Consider the following 21,892-nt stretch of genomic DNA (forward strand, 5'->3'; position numbering starts at 1 on the left):
TGCGAATTGCGTGCAGTTATTTGGTTTTTGAACGCAAAGGGTACTGCGCTGATTAAAACCCATCAACAATTGACAAGTGTATGGTGAGTCATGCATGGATGTCAAAAATGTTCTTAAGTGGTGTAGAGTGTTTTCAGCTGTTCGGACCGAAATTCACAATGAACAAAGCAGCTGGAGATCGTCAATTTCTGAGGAGACAGTGTTGAAGGTTGAGCAAAGCATGTGTGAAGATCAGCGGATCACCCTGGATGATCTCTGCACGTTGGTTCCTGAGGTTTCCCGAAGTAGCACTCACAGAATTTTAATGGAAACATTGAACTACCAGAAGTCGTGCATAAGATGGGTGCCACGCATGCTGACTGAGGACGACATACAGCAATGAGTTGATGCTTCATATGTTCAGATCTGGAGAATATGGCGGCCAATTGAGGTCCACGCCAGTGGCCTCTGGGTACCTCAGAACCAGAATGAAGTCCCCAAAGTGCTCCTCCAGGAGATCAAACACTCTCCTGCTTCGATGGGGTCGAGCTCCATCTTTCATGAATCACATCTTGTCGAAATCAGGGTCATTTTAGAAAATGGGGATGAAATCATCTTCCAAAACCTTCACGTACCGTTTGGTAGTCGTCATGCCATCATGGAATATTGCATCAATTATTAGGTGACTGGACATTGCACACCATGCAGTCACCCATTGATGGTGAAGAGACTTCTCAATTGTGAAATGTGGATTGTAAGCCCCCCAAATGTGCCAATTTTGCTAATTGATGAACCCACCCAAATGAGAGTGGGCTTCATCACTAAACCAAACCATCCATGCAAATACTAATTCCCATCATCCCCCACAGCCAATTTGAGCGTCCTAATGCAAACTGCTCAGAAGTTATGACAATTTTGTTTGACATAGTTCGATAATTGTCACCCTGTATCATCATATGTTACAGTAAAAACTTCTATTAGTTATCATTTAATTAGTAATGCTTCTAGTGAAACTAACTGCATCACTGAAATCAGCACATTCAAAATAATGTCCTGAACAATAAATTTAAATGAAACTCAGACTAAATAATGTTTTGAAATGTTCTTGTACAAGCTAAATAAGAAAATTAGAGAAAAAAAATTTAATTATTGATGGGATTAGAAGACACAACAGATGGAGAGTTTCGAACTTGCTACATTTCAGGAGCCAGGAGTCACTGCGTTTGACTTCAGGTCGTGGCTGGTATTGATTGGGGGAACTCTGATGGCACAATGGCATATCACAGACATTCTGCATCCATGTGTCAGCTGTCACGCAGCAGTATTGTGGTGCCACTTTTTCAAGAGGACAATCCTTTTCCACACATTGAAAGTCCCTTCGAACTGTCTGCATGATGCTGAGGTACTCCAATGGCCAGCAACATCCCGACATCTATCTATCCCACCTGAGTAACAATAATATCCTCAGTAAATCACAGTTTGAAGTTTAGGAGAGTTGCTGTATTGAGAATGCCATTTACATGTTGACTCACCAAATTTAACAAGCATTAAATAACAAAAGAACACAAGTTTGTATTTTCTGTGACTTGTCTAAGACACTTGACTGTGCGAATCACAATATTCTCCTAGATAAATTGAGGTTTCATGGATTAATGGTATATCCAACCAGTGGATAATGTCCTATCTAACCAAAAGAATGCAGACAGTTGTACTCAGTAACTCAAACAATGTAATCAAGGGATGTTATTCTGACTGCTGAGAAATCATGTATGGGGCTCCTCAGGTCTCAGTCTTAGGTCCACTATTGTTCCTGATATATGTAAACAATCTTCCATATAATTTACAACAAGCAGAATCAGTTTTTTTGCAGATGACAGTAGTATTGTCATCAGTCAAACCATACATACAACAATAGAAGAAACAGTAAACAAATTTCTTCAAAGTATCATTGACTATTGCTGCCGCACCTCTCACCTGCTTTGAAGAATCGATCACAAAAACCTGCTCTAGAGCCTGTGCAATAGCTTCCATCATGGTGGAGTGCATTTGCATGACATATGGACTGCTGGACAGTACATCAACTATTATCAACCATATGGCACCACAGAAGGGGCCCACAAAGTCTATGTGGAAGTGGCCCCATGGCCAACAGAGCGATGGCCATTGGGTGTAAGTCTGTGGTGATGGTGCCTGTTGCTCAGCGTACTGTTCGCACTCATGAAAGACCATCTCAATTTTTTAATCACTGCCAGGCCAGTAGACAAATCACTGTGCAAAGACCTTCATACAGGCCACGCTCCAGTGACCATGATGTAGAAGAGCAAGTATGCAAGCTCACAGGACCAGAGGGACAACAGTGTAGCAGTCATCAGATCGGTGCTAAAGGGGAGTGCACAGTCAACTTCTGCCAGCTGATGTCAGGGGAAGAAACAGTTGTAGAGCAGACCAGATACTTTGTTGGACAAATGCTCAGGCCAATTGTCCAACACAAACTGAACCACACGACAGAGCACAGAATGCTGTTGGGTGGCTTGGGCTGTGAAATGGGCCATTGCTGGAAGTTGATCAGCTACTTGCAGCAAATACTCATCAATCTGAAAACAGACAGCCTCAGCTCTGTTGAAGACCAGGTCAGGTCCCATGGCCAAACACAATGACGCGTCTGCATTTTCATGCAGCGCTGTCGGTCTGTTGTGAATCTCAAAAGCAAAACCCAATGCTGGAGTCATTATGCAGTCCTATCAGGAAGGTGTGAATGAGCTGAAGAGTGCCACAAGCAGCTTACAAATGATGATGAGATGAAATTTGTTGCCACAGAGAACACATGGGACTTTCAGACTGCGTACACAATGGCCAGAGCATTGTGCAGCTGTCAACATTTTGGAGGCATATGTCATAGGCAGTTCATAATGGCAGCATTTTTGTGGACCAAGACTTCTCCAGACCTGTGTGGGGGGTGTCTGTGATAATGCCAAGCTATTTACCCTGTCTAAAAGTATTGAGGCACAGTGATGACTTGAGAAGTGACTTGATGGGGGCAAATACTCTGTCATGGTCTGCTGGATCAAATGAAAGGAATACCTTTTTATGCAAGCTGTTGAATGGTGGAATGATGTCCACCATAATAATAACTGACTTTTCCCAGAAACAACTGGAGTTCCTTCAGGTTCTGTGGTGAAGGTAAGTTGGCAGTTGCTGCCATGTGCTGTTCCATGGATCTGATGCTGCCCTTAGACAAGTGTCCCATATATTTGATTTCTATCTGTAAAACCTTCTACTTTTCAAACTGCACTTAAGACACACTTTTTCAGTTTTGTGAACAGGATATGAAGGTTAGTGAAGTGTTCCTGCTGTGACAGTGTGGTGACAACTATGTCATCAAGGTAATTTGTGCAGCATGGTAAATCCTTCATCAACTGTTCCAAAAATCTCTGAAAAATGGTGAGAGCACTCGTGTGCCAAAATGCAGGTGTGTATATTGGTATAACTCAAAGGGAGTGTTAACAACCATAAATTGTTTAAAGGCAGAATTGAGACAAAGCTGCAGGTATACCTCTGCTAAGCCAGTTTTCGAAAAACACTCATTGCCTACCAGCTTCATGAGAATTTTGTTGGTGTGTGCAATTGGCTAGCAATTGACTACTGACTGGGCATTAGCACTGGACCTAAAATCCCTGTACAAATGAAGTGCCCTGTGTGCTTACAAATAACCACCAGAGGCACAGCCCTCTGGCTAGAAGGAACTGGTTCAATGATGCTCAGGTCTTGTGACCTGTCCAGTTCATCCTTGAAAGCCTGTCACAGAGCAAAAGAGATCAGCCAACCATGACAAAACTTGGGAATGGCCATAAGTTTAATGTGATGTGAGCGCCATAGTCCTTTGCGACATCCAGTCCAGGAGAAAAGAGCGACCTGAACTAACAGCAGAGCTCATCCAATGCTTGGAATGGAATGAAATCAGAAACAAGATACAGAAAATGCTGAATGCAAAACCCAAAATCGGTGACTGCACTGAGATCAAAATTGTTTTCTGACATTGCACTGTTGACTGCTAAAAATGTAATTGCCTTCATGAGATGCTGATATGCAATGTCAATCATGAACTGGCCACAAACAGGAATAGGCTGCTAGTCATGACCAACCAAATGATAATCTGCTGAGGAAAGAGTAGGGTGACCCAAGAAGTGTAAAGTTCCGATATTCACTACAGACATATTGGCCCTGGTATGTAGCTGAATGTGCAGCAAATATAGATCTTGCTGGGAACACTGAGCTCCTGGCCATCCATATGTACTATGGACCTCCATAAATATTGAGCGAGGTGGCACAGTGGTTAGAACAATGGAGTAGTATTCGGTAGGGTAACGGTTCAAACCAATGTCTGGCCATCCAGAGTAGGATTTCCATTATTTCCCTAAATTGCATCAGGCAAATGCTGAGATGGTTCCTTTGAAATGACACAGTACACTTCCTTCCCAATCCTTCCCTAATTGGATGGGGCCGATGACTTTTCTGTTTGGTTTCCTCCCCTAAATCAAGCAGTGAACCAGCCAACCTCCATAAACTCCACATCCGGAACTGAGGACTGGCAGCGTAGGCAGCTACAGCAGACAGCTGCCACATGGCCTTGCTTATGACAAGCTGTGCACTGTGCCTGCCAGTGTGGTGAGCAACTGTGGTTGTGTACTACACAGGATCGATTAAGACATGAGGGGAACAACGTCAGAAGGGGGCATTGTCTGACTGTGATCGGCATGAACCTGTTGAGCATGATGAGGGTGTCACAGAACAATTCCTTCACTGCAGAAACTCGCGCACTGATGTGAAATCCAAGATATCCTCAAATTGTTCTCTCACAGTCTGAGACACCTCAAATGCCTGAGCAATAGCCAAAACCTCCTCTACTGTCAGCTCTTCTAAACAAAAAGCTTTGCTACATACGTTCCTGTCTGGAGCAGAATGGACAACATCGTCATGTTGAATAGGAACCTTGACAATGAGCTCAGGTAAATTTGCATTTCCTGCTTAAACTGCAAAAGTCAGCCACCCACGCCTGATAGGACTGGCCCAATTTCTTTTGTCAATGGTGAAATTCCACATGGGAAGCAATGATGTGGGTTTGCTTAAGATAACAAGAACTGAGCAATTCATACATTTCAGAAAATGACAATGCTGCTGAGTCCTTTAACAGAACAAGTTTTCAAAGCAAATGAAATGTTTCAGGCTCAACCCAAGACAAGAAGAAAGACGTTTGCAAAGACAGGTCCTCCACCTGAAACACTGTGAAATGTTGCTGCAAATGGCACATGTACAAACCCCAATCTCCCTTTGCTTCCTGCAACACTGGAAAAGTTGAGGGAATGTTGGGCATGGAAAGGGGAATTGTGAAGGGCCTACGGCACTGTGTAAAGTCGTAACTAACTGACAAAGCAAACCTAACTGCTATTGTTGTTGATCAAACTACCATTGCTGCTGAGAAAGCTGCTGCTGTTTTTTTAATGACTGAACCAATGCTGAATCCATCATATTTGTGGGACACATGCAGCGACAAAACAGCCTCACCACCAAAAACTGTAGTATATACAGTTCTTTATTGACAACAACAACAACAATCATATACAACTACAGTGAGCACTGATATTACACAGGCATGAGAGAACATTGACTGAAGAGTACAAGTCCATGTTGAGTCTGATCACATACTATGTTATCCTATAATGACACGAAGTCTGTGTACCACCGGGAACACTTGTCCAGAGGTTGCACTGCCACCAAGTGAAGCAGGTGCCCTCATAATGTGTTGTCATGGGTGGCGCTGAATATGAACATTGTGATCATGGTGGCAGCATATGTGGGCAGTCCACCACAAAAATAGTCAGAGTTTTACTACTATATAAAAATTGAGATTGACTATGCTCTGGCAACTACAGACCAGTTAACCTACTGTCCATTTCCTCAAAAGGTATTGCAAAAATGTGCTGGCCAGGCCAGCAGTTGAACATTTTCTGTGTCCAGAAAGGCCCGTACAGGACCTGCAATATGCGGTCATGCATTATCCTGCTTAAATGTAGGGTTTCGCAGGGATCGAATGAAGGGTAGGGCCACAGGTCGTAACACATCTGAAATGTAATGTCCACTCTTCTAAGTGCCGTCAGTGCGAACAAGAGGTGACCGAGACGTGTAATTAATGGCACCCCATATCATCACGCCAGGTGATACGCCAGTATGGCAATGATGAATACATGCTTCCAATGTGCGTTCACCGCGATGTCGCCAAACACAGATGTGACCATCATGATGCTGTAAACATAACCTGGATTCATCTGAAAAAATGACGTTCTGCCATTCATGCAGCCAGGTTCGGCATTGAGTACACCATCTCAGGCGCTCCTGTCTGTGATGCAGCGTCAAGGGTAACCACAGCCATGGTCTCCGAGCTGATAGTCCATGCTGCTGCAAACGTCATCGAACTGTTTGTGCAGATGGTTGTTGTCTTGCAAATGTCCCCATCTGTTGGACTCAGGGATGGAGACGTGTCTGCACGATCCGTTACAGCCATGCGGATAAGATGCCTGTCATCTCGACTGCTAGTGATACGAAGCTGTTGGGATCCAGCACGGCATTCCGTATTACCCTCCTGAATCCACCAATTCCCTATTCTGTTAACAGTCATTGAATATCGACCGACATGAGCAGCAATGTCGCGATACGATAAACCGCAATCGCAATAGGCTACAATGCGACCTTTATCAAAATTGGAAACATGATGGTACGCATTTCTCCTCCTTACACGAGGCATCACAGTAATGTTTCACCAAGCAACACCGGTCAACTGCTGTTTGTGTATGAGAAATCGGTTGGAAACTTTTCTCGTGTCAGCACGTTGTGGGTGTCATCACCGGCGCCAACCTTGTGTGAATGCTCTGAAAAGCTAATCATTTGCATATCACATCATCTTCTTCCTGTCGGTTAAATTTCGTGTCTGTAGCATGTCATCTTTGTGGTGTAGCAATTTTAATGGCCAGTAGTGTATGTATTAGATTTATGTCATATTTTAAAAGAAATGGCATTATCAATGGTAGACAGTTTGTATTCCAGAAAGGAAAATCAATGGTTTCAGCAGCATTTGAATGTATAAATATAATCTCAGAGGGATTAGATCAAAGCCAAAATGCTTTTTTGTTACTATCTTCAGTCACCATACCAATGGTGCAATATTTCAACAAGTCAACTTGCCAAAATATTGCACAGTCGAGCTGAATACAAGAGAACATTTCAAAATTATAGATGTTATTTCATTTAACAGCTAAAATAGAGATGACACATAGACAAAAACACAGAATGGAACCAAACATTTCTTTATCATCTGAATTTATATACTTCATCAGCAGTTGAAATGTGAACACACCAGGAGAGCTGCACATGTTAACAGACTGCCTCTGGGATTCAGACTTTGTATCAGCACTAGATTGAATCCACCCTGTGGATTAACAATGGAGGCCAGTGTTCCATCAGCCTGGATGTAATTTTAGGGCAGTTTCCCATATCCAACTAGGTGAATACGAGGCTGGTACTGATTTCCCACATCAGTTACACAATTCCCAAACATTTAGAAAAAGTTGACAACCTTTCACATGGGTTACACTACACATAAACAGTTACAGGACAAAGGCAAAAGAAAAAGATGAGAAGAAGATCAGCTGTTGAAATACATGATGTATAGTTTTCCACAGCTACAATAAGTGCTAAAGGGTAACCTTGCAGTTTTAAACAGTATACAGAGAAGGGAGGGAAGGTAACCTGAGTAGTGACAGGGTTAGGCAGCTAGTGGGAGTGCAAAAGTGGCAGGCCATAGACAGGAGCATCTAAATGAGAGAAAGTAGGGAGTATTATTCAAAAAAGGTAAGAGGCCAGCCATTAGGGGAAAAATTATGAGTTGGATGACTCAAAGCACAGAATTAAGGATATATCACAATTTGGATCAAATAGGATACAGTGCATATGGAGGCAGAAGTAAGGGGATTTAGTAGGAAGAAAAAAGGGGTTGAAATGCATAAAAGAATTCATAATTTTATTTTCTGATTTTTTTCTCTCTTTTTGTCCCATTCTCCGCCTTTTGCTCTATGCTGCACACTAGCTCACTCACTCCTTCATCTCTGTTATCATCTGTTTGAATCTGTTTCTACACTACGTCTTCTTTGTTTCTATTAGTCAGTAGTTGTGCACTGATATGAACTGTTTTGCTCGTTACACTCTACAACTGTCTGCAACTTCACAGTTAAGACTACTAGTTATCTCAGTGCTGTGTTGATTACAGTGCATAGATACTTTCTTGTCTCTCTCTCTCAACTTCTGACAAGAAATTTAAATATGAAATCTTGAAGAGTTTATGTCTCTGTTCTAGAAGGCCGTTTGTCAGTGGTAGTTTCATTTGTTTAGTGAATGCTGGTATGTTGTTCCAAAAGACATACATTTTAAATTTTGGTACCTTCAACCTGAAATTTCTAATGTTGGTTACATCTGAGATATACTGCTGTGTGCCTTCCTCACCCAGAAGCTTTCTGTATCACAATCCAGAGAAGATTGTAATAAATTATGACATGGACAATAAAAGAAAATAAATGAACTCAACTATAATTGCTTGACACTGAAAGATGCTTCAACAAAAAAATTAATCAAAAACTCATTTGGGCAGAACTCCTGAAAATTTGAACCTCACACAGACAAATAGTTCATTGAAAATCATAATCTCTGTTTCTTAACTTAATATCACCAAACATATTCAGTGACACTCATGCTTCCTGCAAGATACGTATTTCATCATTATATGCTTAATATTTTCATGTGAAGGAGAGAAAGTGATCTGCTTATAGCTGTAAGCATCATGGCATTTCATTGTTCCAGTTTATCAGTATGCAAGAAGGATCTTCCTTTAGAGTCTGGCACACCGTGGATCCTGCCTTTATTTCCTGGCAACTGCAATCCTCCAAAGGACGCTAATGACTCTACTACAAACACTGAGGTAAATAAAACTAGAACCTGCTTTCAATTTATAACTAATTTTCCTCTTTTTTAATTTACTTTACACACATAAAAATAAATACATAAACACAGCCGGCAAAGTCTTCTTTTGCAAACTAAAGAGAGCAGGCAAGACACCCACTTCATTCAGCGTTTATTTAAAATGCTTACAAAAGTAAATTAAATGAGATGAAGGTATCTATTAGATCTACAACTTTGCTTCCACTATTTCGCAATAGATGGCAATAGCAGCAAGTGGGGTTCAGGTGGTTGGTCATAGGTGTAATACAATAAGCTTAGGCATCTGTAAATGTAATGCCATAAAAATATTAGTCGATTTGTGATTGCATCATAAGGTTATTCTCGATTAAGTACGTCAACTTATGTACCCATTTCTTGCCATTTGTGGGAAGTTTTAATTTTCTGTTTTAATATGAAGAAATCTGCGCCTGTGACTCTTAAAATGCTGGGCAAGACCAATGTTGGTGGAACTATTAGTGGAAGGATGTGCAGAGAATGTTTTCAACACCTTAAGAACGGTGATTTTGATGTCGAAGACCAGCAAGGCGGGGGAAGACAGAGCATTTTCATAGTTACTGAAACAGGCAAAGACCACCCGATGTGACTGAGCGGTTCCAGGTGCTTCAGTCTGGAACCGCGCGACCACTACGGTCACAGGTTCGAATCCTGCCTCGGGCATGGATGTGTGTGATGTCCTTAGGTTAGTTAGGTTTAAGTAGCTCTAAGTTCTAGGGGACTGATGACTTCAGATGTCAAGTGCCATAGTGCTCAGAGCCATTTGAACCATTTGAAACAGATGAAGACAGTCACAGGACATCATTATTATCAAAAGCAATTGATGCATTTGAGCCCAGCACTGAAACACAAATGGCCACAATACAGCGGTAGACACGTAAAGGTAATTTTGCAGCAGGCCAGTGCTTGACCCCATGTCACAAAACCCGTCAAAATATACATGGAAATGCTGAAATGAGAAATCCTATCCCTTCCACCATATTCTCCATACATTACTCTCTCTGATTACGACCTTTTTCGATCAGTGGCATACAGTCTGGCTGACCAGCACTTCTGATCATATGAACAAGTGCAAAATTGAATCGATTCATGGATCCCCACAAAAGATGTCCGGTTCTTCTGCCACGGGATTCGTATGCTATCCAAAAGATGGGAGAATGTAGTGGCCAGCGATGGGCAATATTATGAATCATAATTTTTTTGTAAGTTTTTCACATTAAAGACCCAAACTTCGAGGAAAAACCGAAGCAAAGTTGTAGACCCAGTATAAGAACAAAAGATGTGTGCTCAGTCTCAACACAATAAACAAATGTAAAATAAGAAAGAAAATTTCTGTTAAAATTCAGTTTTGATTTCTTATACTGTTCACTTTAGAGACTATGTAGACAATGATGAAGGAAGTTTACTACTACATGTGGCCAACTGAGATGGTGCTAGAACAAAATGCAGATACATACAGAAAATGGCACTAAATTAAGAAAGGCTAATAACAAGACAGAATAACCAGTGAAAGTGGTGAACTTTCAATTTGGTATGATGAAGACAAAAGGGCAGACAAGAACAGATAAAAATGTTAATGTACATGAACACTGATTAAAAATAATGTGCCAGTATTGTATAATAAGTACAACAGTTCACACATTTAATTTGGATTGGTAATTTTTCTAATAACCACTGATGAATAGCATCAAACAATAGATAATTAGAGGGTAATAGCTTTCATTGAACAAAGGTTACCACTAGAGCTAGGTATACATTGGCAAAAATATAATGGAATTGGCAGAATGGTTACTTGTTAAATGAGCCCAGTGGCAGGATGAAAAATACAAATACAGTGTTTCACAAGGATCAGAAAATATGTATATTCAGAGGCAACTATTTTCAAAATTTGCCAGCATACATGACTTAGTGAATGGCAGGCAACATAAGCAATGCTGCTCAGGATTGGCTGGTAATCTAAGCAGTTTGGTGAGCTTGGAATGTAGTAACCAAGCTGTTCTTTTTAGAGGCTCATAATATCTCTTTATTAAGTCATGTCTCATGCATTTGAGCATGAATTGTGTTTTAGTGGCTTGAATAGAAATTATTATACTTGAACATTTGGTTGCTAGGATTTTAAGGCTCAATCAAATAAATCTGACTGGCAGTGCTCATGGACATTCCACCAGCTGAATGGACGACAGTAGTGATTGTTTACCTCATTTGGCCTGTAACTTGTTAATAAATAAATAACTGAAAATAATTGGAAAGGAAGATCCTGCGCAGAACAAATTTTTAACTTGAAGTCAGTAATTCACCATAGAATGTTAGCCAGCAAACCAATAATAGTGTCATTTATTGATTTCAAGAAAGCATGTGATTGTATAGACAGAAAAACAATAGCTAAGGTCATTAGATAATTTGGTGTTAAATCAAAATTAGCAAATATAATTCATGAAACACTAACAGGTACAATATCTAAAGTCAAATTTGTGGGATGAGTATCTCAGCCATTTGAAATAAAAACTGGTGATAGACAAGGTGACAGTTTATCACCTTTAATGTTTAATTGTGTTCAAGAAAAAACTGTAAAGATCTGAAATTCGGAGCTAAAAAGTCACAAAATTGAACCAATAATTCTGGGAAGGAAAACAAATGGAATTAAGGTAAACTGCTTGGCCTTTGCAGGTGATTTTGCAATACTTTCAGAAAACCTGACAGAAGCAACTATTCAGAGAAACCTTCTGGAAAAAATAGCAAACGGAACTGGTCTCAAAATTTCAGCTGAAAAAACAAAATTCATGACAAATATAAAAAATGTGCCGAAATTCATAGAAACACAAATAGGTAAAATAGTAAATAAATTTAAATATCTTGGAGAAACTATACAACAGAATGGACTAGAAAAATCTGCAATAGATATAATAATTAACAAAATGGAAAGAGCATATGGTTTGACCAAAAATCTTTACAACAAGAAATGTATATCTAACAAAACAAAACTAAAACACTGCATGACAGTGGTATGACCAGAATGTTTATATGGATCTGAATGCCTAATCATGAACTATAAAATGGACAAACTAGAGGAACTGGAAAGAAGGATTGTTAGAAAAATAATGGGTGCAATAAAAACTGCAGATGGTTGGAAAATAAGAAGTAATGAGGAGATCTACAAAAATATAGAGAAAATACCTGAAGTAATGGCCAAATGAAGATTATCCTTTTTCAGACATCTCTGCCAAATGGATGGAAATAGACTAACAAAACTAATACTCGTATATTTCTGGTAGAAGAAATCGACAATAGCATGGATTACAGAAGTAAGGAAAGAGCTAGAAAGAAACAACATCAAAGAATCAGAAATAGCAGAAAGAAACCATTTTTAAAAAAATACTAAATTTGGAAGGCTTTCCAAGCAGAAGAAATAAAAAATCGGGAACAACATGGGCAGAAGAAAGGAAGAGACTTCATGGGGAGAAAATGAGGGAATACTGGAAAAATAGGAAACAACAACAAAGGAAGAAGAGGAACTGAAGTTGTTAATGTGATCCTAGTTGGAGGAAAAAAAAAACTCAAAATAAGTAAATTTTAAAAATAAATACACAAGTATGTTGTGATTATTTGCACCTCCATTGGAAATACACAAATCTAATCAATTCATCTGCTTCAGGACCTGTGATTTGTGAGAGTATTGTGCTCTAAGGCATCCTGTTATTAAGAAAAAAGTGATAGAAGGGTTTTAATTATAATAAGTAAACAATTAAAAATCTCGTGTTCCCTTTTCAACTCAAGTATCAGACTACATATTTGAATTCCCACAAGCTTGTCTTTCATGCAACAAATACTAATTTTGAGTCAGTCAATATGAGAGGAAACTGGCGGAACTAATTCCATGGAATTTTTATTAAACAGGAATAAGTAGCAACTGCTATAACACAAAGGAGTTTCACATTTTTTGCTTGTAACAAGCAAGGCAATCTGTGGAAGTAAACATTGTACTGGTTTATGATGAATATTTCCTGTGTCTCAGAGGGTTATTTGCAAGGTGTTCATTCACTTTTGTTCTTTAAATTTTCCTCTCTTCTTAGTTATTAGGTAGGTGACACTAACCTGATCATGGACGTTATTACAGACAACAATGAGATACACTGATATGACTTATTTTGCTTTTTATATTACCATTTACAAACCTTCATTCATTATCATTATCTATAAGCCACCATATGACATGAGATGGCTATTAGTAACTGTATTTTCCCCAATCTCCTGCATCGTTTGCCATGCTGGACACAAAGGATTATATGACCTGATCTCATAAATTTTACAATTTTGGTTCTTGTGTGTGATTTTCACATCTAAACATGGAGATGTAAACATGCAGTGAGTGAAAAATATCAATTTTTAGAATTCAGCCCCATCGGTTAGAGCAAACTATGAGTTAAAAAGTGGAAGCAGTTGCACAGTTTGTGTTGTCCATGAAAATCTTCAAAAAAATATGGAAAGGATAGAATGCTACTTATCACATAGGGGAGGCACTGAATCAGCACAGTGCAAAAGACTACTGAAAATAATACAGCATTCAGATAAAGTACTTCTTCAGAAGTAGTAAATTCAGACACATTCCAATAAGAACAACTCACACACACATGGCCACTGTTGTCTCCAGGTGCAAAATGACAGCTGCGACTGCCTCCAATGTGAGCAGCAATCTAGTTGGGATGAGGATGGAGAGGAATTGCAGGGTAAGGGTGGGGAAAGATGCTACTGCTGAGTAGAGGAGTGGGAGTATGGAAGAGGATAGACAGATGGAGGACAGGAACCAGTGAAGATTGAGGCCAGGGCATTACAGGAACAAAGAATATATTCTAGGGAGAGTCCCACCAGTGCAGTTCGTAAAAGTTGATGTTGGTGGAAATAATCCAGACGGTACAGCCTGTGAATTAGTTATTAAAATGAAGTACATTGTGTTGGGCAGCATGTTCAGCAACTGGATGGTCCTGCTTCCTCTTGGCCATGATTTTCCATGGCCTTTCATGTGGACAGACTGCTTGTTGGTTGTCTTGACCTTGTAGAAGCAGCACAGTGGTCACAGCTAAACTGGTAGATCACAAGGTTGCTTTCACAGGTGATCTTTTCTTTGATGGGGTAGGAGATGTCAGTGGCAGGACTGGAGTAGGTGGTATTGGGAGGATGTATGGGACATGTATTGCATCTAGGTTGGTTGCAGGGATATGAGCCATGACACAAGTGGGTTGGGAGCAGGGTTGGAGAAGAGATGGACAAGGATATTGCATAGTTTGGGTGGGTGGCATAATACTGCTGTGGGAATGGTGCAGAGGATACTGTGGAGAATATTTCTCATTTCAGGGCAAGGTGGTAGGTAGTCGAAAAGCTACAGGAATCTGTGATTCAATTACTCTAGTATTGGGTGGTACTGAGCCATGAGAGGAATGTTCCTTTGTGGCCAGACATTGGGTGTGCAGGGGGATGGTAGATGACTAGTGGGACAAGGCACAGGAGATCTGTTTCCAGACATGGTTCGGATGGTAATTTTGGTCTGTGAAGGCCTCAGTGAGACCCTTGGCATGTTTGGAGAGGGGCTGCTTGGCACTACCAATACAACCACCATGGAAGGCTTGGCTGTATGGAACGGGGCTCTTGACATGAAATAGGTGGCACTTTGTTGAAGTGTAGCTACTGTTGGTGGTTCATAGGTTTGATGTGGATGGAGGTAACCATCCTTGAGGTGGAGGTCAACATCAAGGAATGTGACTTGTTGGACTGAGGAGGTCCAGGTGAAATAAATGGGAGGGGGGGGGGGGGGGGGGTGAGGTGTTGTTCTGGAGGAATTTTGCCCAGATCGTGAAGATATCACCAATGAATTTGTACCAGATCAGGGGTTTGAGATTTGGAGTTGTTAGGAAGGTTTCCACCAGATGGCCCATGAATAGTTTAGCATAGTATGGAGCTATGTGGGTGCCCAGTGATGTCTTCAAAGGAGAAGAAAGTGTGGTTCAGGGTGTAGTTGGTTTTGGTCACCAGGAAGGGGGTTGTAGGTTTGGAGTCGGTCAGGCGTTGCGAGAAATAGTGTTCAATAACAGCAAGGCTATGAGTATTTGGGATGTTAGTGTAGAGGAGTATGCCACTGAGAGTGATGAGCAGAGCATCAGGTGATAAAGGAACAGGAGCTATGGAGAGTCAGTGGAGGAAATGGTTGGTGTCTTTTGTATGAGAGCATAGCTTACAGATAATGGATAGAAGGCGTTGATCCACAGCACAGTAAACAGCCACAGTGTGGTTTCCAGTGCAGTTGCATTTATGAACTTTAGGAAGTATGTAGAAAGTTGGAATGTGGGAGGAGAGAAATAGACTTTGGGGAGAGGTTCTGGGATGGACCTAAGGACTTGAGGACGAACTGGAAATCCTGCTGAATTTCTGGAATGGGTCACTGTGGTAGGGCTTGCTTGGTGATATATCTGCCAGCTGGCCTACCAGCTTAGCTGCAGCCACTGTGCTGCATTTTATGCGGGTATGACAACTAACAAGCTGTTTGTCCACACAAGTGACCACCACCGAACTATGGCCAAGAGACAACTGGACCATTTGGTTGTTGAACATGCCACCCAAAATGATGTGCTTAACTTTAATGAGTACTTCACAGTCAGTGCCTTCTGGATTCTTCCCACCAACATCAGCTTTTCTGAACTGCACAGCTGGGACTCTACCTAGAATATATCCTGTGTTCCTTAACCCCCTGGCCTCAACTTCACTGGTTCCTATCCTCCACCTGTCTATCCCCTTCCCTTCTTCCACTCCTGCACTACACACACCTTCTACCCCCACCAATGCACCTACTAGTCCTCTCCTCTTCTCTACTTATCTCCTCTTCTTTTCCCCCTCCCTGCCCCCTCAGTGCTGCACCTAACAGCCCTATCCTGTCACCATCATGTCCCTGCATGCTCCTATAGTAAGCATCAGCACTAGCATCTTCCCCCATCCCTGTCTTGCTATTCCTCCCCCTCCCCACCACATGCCTTTTTTCTTAGCACCACTACCCACCCCAACTAGAGTGCCACTCATAACAGATGCAGTTGCAGTTGGGCCTTTGCACCCAGAGTCAACAGTGGCCATGTGTGTGTGAGTGGTTCTTGTGAGAATTTGCATGAGTCTTCTGCTTCTGAAGTAGTACTTCATCAAAAAGATGAAATATTTTTAGCATTCTTTTTCATTGTGCCTAATGTGACTTAGTGCCTCCCCTATGTGGTGAGTAGAAGCAATTTACCCCAATATTGTTGTTGCTCCATCCTGGACTTTCAATTGTTCGAAAATCATCAAAAAGTCCTTCTAAACTGCTTAAGCATCCAAAGAGTTTTGAATTTTGTTTTCTTATAATTCTGTGCAATCGGTCTTTTAATTAGTCAAGTAAAATATCCTAATATGCCAAATACTCATAATGCTATCTGTAATCAAGAACACATTCCTCCTTGATTAAGCTGCTCATAGCATATTACATAATGTAAAAGGAAGGTGAGTCATCTCTGCAAACATATGGTGCTTATTATATTCATTCCCTAAGGATGATGTGCTGTTATGTGGCACATCCAGCAACATAAATTGTCTATCTTAATGACTTCTTGAATTACATACCGTGTAAGAACATACTATATGCTGATGATATGACATTAATAAGTACAGGAGAGAACTTACAGAGTGTACTGGACAAAAATAGAGAAACGATGCAAATGGCTAACTGGTGTCAGGCTAACCAGCTGTGCATAAATCAAACAAAAACAGAAGAAATAATATTTAATCTCAAAGTAACTAAAAATGAAAACAAAACAATGAAGTTACTTGGACTAATCATAGACCAAAAGCTCTCATGGGAAGAACACGCCAATTATCTATGTAGTAAACTAGCACGAGTACTTTTCTTATTGTATAAATTAAGAAACAGTGTGAGCAAGCAATTGCTCTCATACTATGCTTTTTTTCATTCCCAACTGAAATATGGAATATTGCTTTGGGGTAACTCCCCAGGGGCTGAATGTATTTTCAGATGTCAGAAGAAAGCAATCAGGTGCATGGAGGGGTTAGCACCCAGAGAGTCCTGCAGAAATTATTTTAAATCTCTTGGTGTAATGACAGTGCCAAGCATGTACATATATAACTGTCTAATATATGCCAGAGAAAATCAGAAAAAATTGAACATGAGATGTGATGTGCATGCACACAGTACAAGAAACAGTCACCTGCTGGACTTGCCTTCCACAAGACTTGCTGTAGTCCATAATAACTATAAGTACTTAAGCATAAAATTTTTCAATAAGTTACCATGCTCAGCTCATACAGTACCACTAAATAAATACAAGAATACATTGCAAACCTGGCTAAAAAACAATGAATTCTATACAACTGAAGAATTCTTAGAATCTAATCATCAAAATATACACTCCTGGAAATGGAAAAAAGAACACATTGACACCGGTGTGTCAGACCCACCATACTTGCTCCGGACACTGCGAGAGGGCTGTACAAGCAATGATCACACGCACGGCACAGCAGACACACCAGGAACCGCGGTGTTGGCCGTCGAATGGCGCTAGCTGCGCAGCATTTGTGCACCGCCGCCGTCAGTGTCAGCCAGTTTGCCGTGGCATACGGAGCTCCATCGCAGTCTTTAACACTGGTAGCATGCCGCGACAGCGTGGACGTGAACCGTATGTGCAGTTGACGGACTTTGAGCGAGGGCGTATAGTGGGCATGCGGGAGGCCGGGTGGACGTACCGCCGAATTGCTCAACACGTGGGGCGTGAGGTCTCCACAGTACATCGATGTTGTCGCCAGTGGTCGGCGAAAGGTGCACGTGCCCGTCGACCTGGGACCGGACCGCAGCGACGCACGGATGCACGCCAAGACTGTAGGATCCTACGCAGTGCCGTAGGGGACCGCACCGCCACTTCCCAGCAAATTAGGGACACTGTTGCTCCTGGGGTATCGGCGAGGACCATTCGCAACCGTCTCCATGAAGCTGGGCTACGGTCCCGCACACCGTTAGGCCGTCTTCCGCACACGCCCCAACATCGTTCAGCCCGCCTCCAGTGGTGTCGCGACAGGCGTGAATGGAGGGACGAATGGAGACGTGTCGTCTTCAGCGATGAGAGTCGCTTCTGCCTTGGTGCCAATGATGGTCGTATGCGTGTTTGGCGCCGTGCAGGTGAGCGCCACAATCAGGACTGCATACGACCGAGGCACACAGGGCCAACACCCGGCATCATGGTCTGGGGAGCGATCTCCTACACTGGCCGTACACCACTGGTGATCGTCGAGGGGACACTGAATAGTGCACGGTACATCCAAACCGTCATCGAACCCATCGTTCTACCATTCCTAGACCGGCAAGGGAACTTGCTGTTCCAACAGGACAATGCACGTCCGCATGTATCCCGTGCCACCCAACGTGCTCTAGAAGGTGTAAGTCAACTACCCTGGCCAGCAAGATCTCCGGATCTGTCCCCCATTGAGCATGTTTGGGACTGGATGAAGCGTCGTCTCACGCGGTCTGCACGTCCAGCACGAACGCTGGTCCAACTGAGGCGCCAGGTGGAAATGGCATGGCAAGCCGTTCCACAGGACTACATCCAGCATCTCCACGATCGTCTCCATGGGAGAATAGCAGCCTGCATTGCTGCGAAAGGTGGATATACACTGTACTAGTGCCGACATTGTGCATGCTCTGTTGCCTGTGTCTATGTGCCTGTGGTTCTGTCAGTGTGATCATGTGATGTATCTGACCCCAGGAATGTGTCAATAAAGTTTCCCCTTCCTGGAACAATGAATTCACGGTGTTCTTATTTCAATTTCCAGGAGTGTATGTTTTACCTAAGTTATGAAGAAAATGTTTTGATATTATATAAGCTAGTTATTTGCTGTGATTCTTTTCTTATGTGTGTATTTAATTACTGTATAAAACATAGTTTTACATAATGCTGAAGAAATGGTCTTTAGTTCCTTTTCTCCCCTTTCTGTAACGATTTGAATATCGTACTGAAACTAAAACCCTCTGTAAACTTTGACGAAGCCAATTGTATGAAAAATACTGAAGGGCTAATAAAAATATTCTATTCTATTCTATTCCATAAACAGTGTTTGATCCATGAGAAACAAGATTGCAGATAAGGAAAATAGAAAGAACCTCTTAGGGGATTATTTTCAAATGGACAGATTACTTTGAGCAAAATAGTATATGACATATTAAAAATGATTTTCTTGAGTATCACAGCTCATTATGTCTATTTTTCTTGTAAATGTCAATAAATTCCAAATTGAATTTTTCTTTTTTTTTGCAGAAGGAGAAAACAGAAATACAAGAAATTAAACTGAACTCAGCTGGCCATACATCAGCAAATGAAAGCTTCAGTCCTGCACCAGAATACCAGCTCAGTGACACCACAGAAAATTCTCCAGAGCAGTTAGATGTGAAATACACAGATACAGTGCAAAGTGACAAAGAGATAGACAAACTGTCATGGAAGCCAGTGAAATACCAAGAGGCAATCCATACTAACACAAACAGTCTTGACAATGTTAAGGAAGACTCAAGGTCTCTTAGCACTCATGAATCACAATTGATTTTGTTCAATGTTACTCCAGATAGTGTTCCACCTCAACACACCAATAACTCTGATGGAAACAGTAGCAAGATTGCCATATCTAGACGATCTGGCAGTACGTCATCTGCAACTGATGAGAATACTGCTAGACCAGAAATTAAAGAACCAGTTCTACTTGCAAGACCACCTGCTGCCAAGAGCTCCTGGTTAGGAGACACATCAAATAAGCAGCCCTCTTGGAGTTTGCTGGAAAATTATGATGCCACATTTTTGCCAGGAGAACTGATAGCTACTCCTAAACCTGAAATACGAGAACCTATCTTGAATCCTAAAACAATAAAAGACAGTGTCACCATGCCTCCCACCTCTGTTAATGCTTCTGAGAGTAACTCCGTACCCATTCCAGCAACAAACAATAGTGCAATTGCATCAGCAGACAACGTTATTGCTTCTTCAGTCCGTACTCTCCTACCTTTAAGGAATATAAGAATTTCATCGGACATTTTAGAGGACAGCAATCTAAAAGCGAAAAAGCAAACAAGGAGCCCATCTACTGAATTAAGCCCTCCACCATTGAATGCAGAGCATTCATTTACACTCTGGAAAAGCACCACTGAGAATACTTCCAGGGCTTATAGTAATGGGTCTACAAGTCCAAATTTTCAAAGATCAATGAAACCAGCTCATCAACAGCTCACAGTTCAGTTTTTCCCACAACGACTGGCCTCTCTCTTAGCTCAGGCTGAAAGATATGCACGTATGACAGTAATGAGATTTCCATCTTTTGGCAACTCTTTGAAACCATTTTCAGCAAGTAACAAAAAAGCTGAAAATGTCAAAGATACTTTTATAAACAATGGCCTAGCAAATACACAGTACACTCAGCGTAAACCTAAGCATGTAGGAGCAGATGATTCAGGCAAAAATATATCAGAGTCATATCTTTCAGATGGAACAAAAATGATGGGTGATCCTGTTTCAGAAAGTCAGGGCAATTTATCACATACACAGTCACAAAGTAATACTGATAATGTCTTGTCTGATAAGACAGCTGTATTAGTCCCTTACACATACAGTTATAGTATTACTGATCCTGAGAGGAAGGACAAAAATAAAGTCAAATACATACCTCTTCATTATCTGGAAGGTAATAAAACAGAACATTTTGTGGAAAAGATTACAGTAACACCAGAAGAGTTCAAGAATTTTAGAACTCAGAAGGTATATCCACACAATCATGCCCATCACAACCTAGGGGGGTATGTTGATGGTTTTCACCCTGTTTATTCTAGAGTTCCCAATAGGTGACAAATGTATTTATCAATATTTGACTGTGATTCAGTTTTCTGTAAGACTGCCAAATATTTATTAAATGTATTAAAGAAACTTAGTTTGTGATAGATCATACATACTTTTCATATTTGGTCTGTGTTCATGAAAGAGCAACAGTGACAGTTATACATAAAGTCATTTTCAAGAGGTTCTAGATTGTGTTTATGAAGTCATCTGTTTGGAAATAATGTTTTTAGGTTTCCTACTAAGCAATTAAAAATTCTGGTCACAATGTATCATTAAAATTTAACTTTTTACTTTTTTGCATAGCTTGCTATTTTCTTTCAGGCCACCCACTTTTATCATTGTCATGTGATCATAATTATTTGTTCATAAAATAAATTCGTAGAGGTAGTTATAAGATATTCATGTTATCATGTAAAGTAACTGATATATTTATTGAATATAAATTGCTCTTTTTTACAATAAATGAGTTTTTTATTGAGTTTTTTTGAAAGTCACAAAAACTTCATGTTTAAGGAAAAAAGATGTGAAGTTGTTTTTACTTCATGGGAGAGATCAGTATTTGCAACGCAAATTATTTTGCTATCACTGTTCCTTATACCTTCCTTCACCCAGTTTTAACCCACTCTGAAGCAAATTCCCAGAACTAATTTTTATCTTTTATGGTATATTTAAACCTCAGTGAAACTGGTTCTTACAATAAGTTCAGACATCAAATAGGGCATTTCATTAGACAGAAAATTTTCATTGTTGGGAGGAAGGAAGTATAGGGATTATGTCCCATCAATAATGAAATAATTGGAAACAAAACACAAGTTCAGATTTGGGGAAGAAATTGGCTGTGCTCTATTGAAGGAATCGTTCTGGCATTTGCCTTAAGCAATTCAGGGAAATCACAAAAAAACTAAATCTGAGTGGCTGGATAGGGATTTGAATTGCTGTCCTCTCAAAAATGAGTTTTGTCTTAT

At 40.9% G+C, this 21,892-nt stretch overlaps 1 protein-coding gene across 1 annotated transcript in view; it reads left to right on the forward strand.

Annotated features, from left to right (window-relative positions):
* LOC124555326 overlaps positions 1–21,306 on the forward strand; it is a 371,889-nt gene extending 350,583 nt beyond the window's left edge. The window contains exons 9-10 of the mRNA XM_047129203.1: positions 8,884–9,001; positions 19,365–21,306. Of these exons, the coding sequence (XP_046985159.1) occupies positions 8,884–9,001; positions 19,365–20,936 (1,690 nt within the window). The 3' untranslated portion in view covers positions 20,937–21,306. The remainder of the gene's footprint in view (positions 1–8,883; positions 9,002–19,364) is intronic.
* Positions 21,307–21,892: the final 586 nt, after the last annotated feature.

The sequence above is a fragment of the Schistocerca americana genome, chromosome X (assembly GCF_021461395.2).
Source record: "Schistocerca americana isolate TAMUIC-IGC-003095 chromosome X, iqSchAmer2.1, whole genome shotgun sequence".
Lineage (NCBI taxonomy): Eukaryota > Metazoa > Arthropoda > Insecta > Orthoptera > Acrididae > Schistocerca > Schistocerca americana.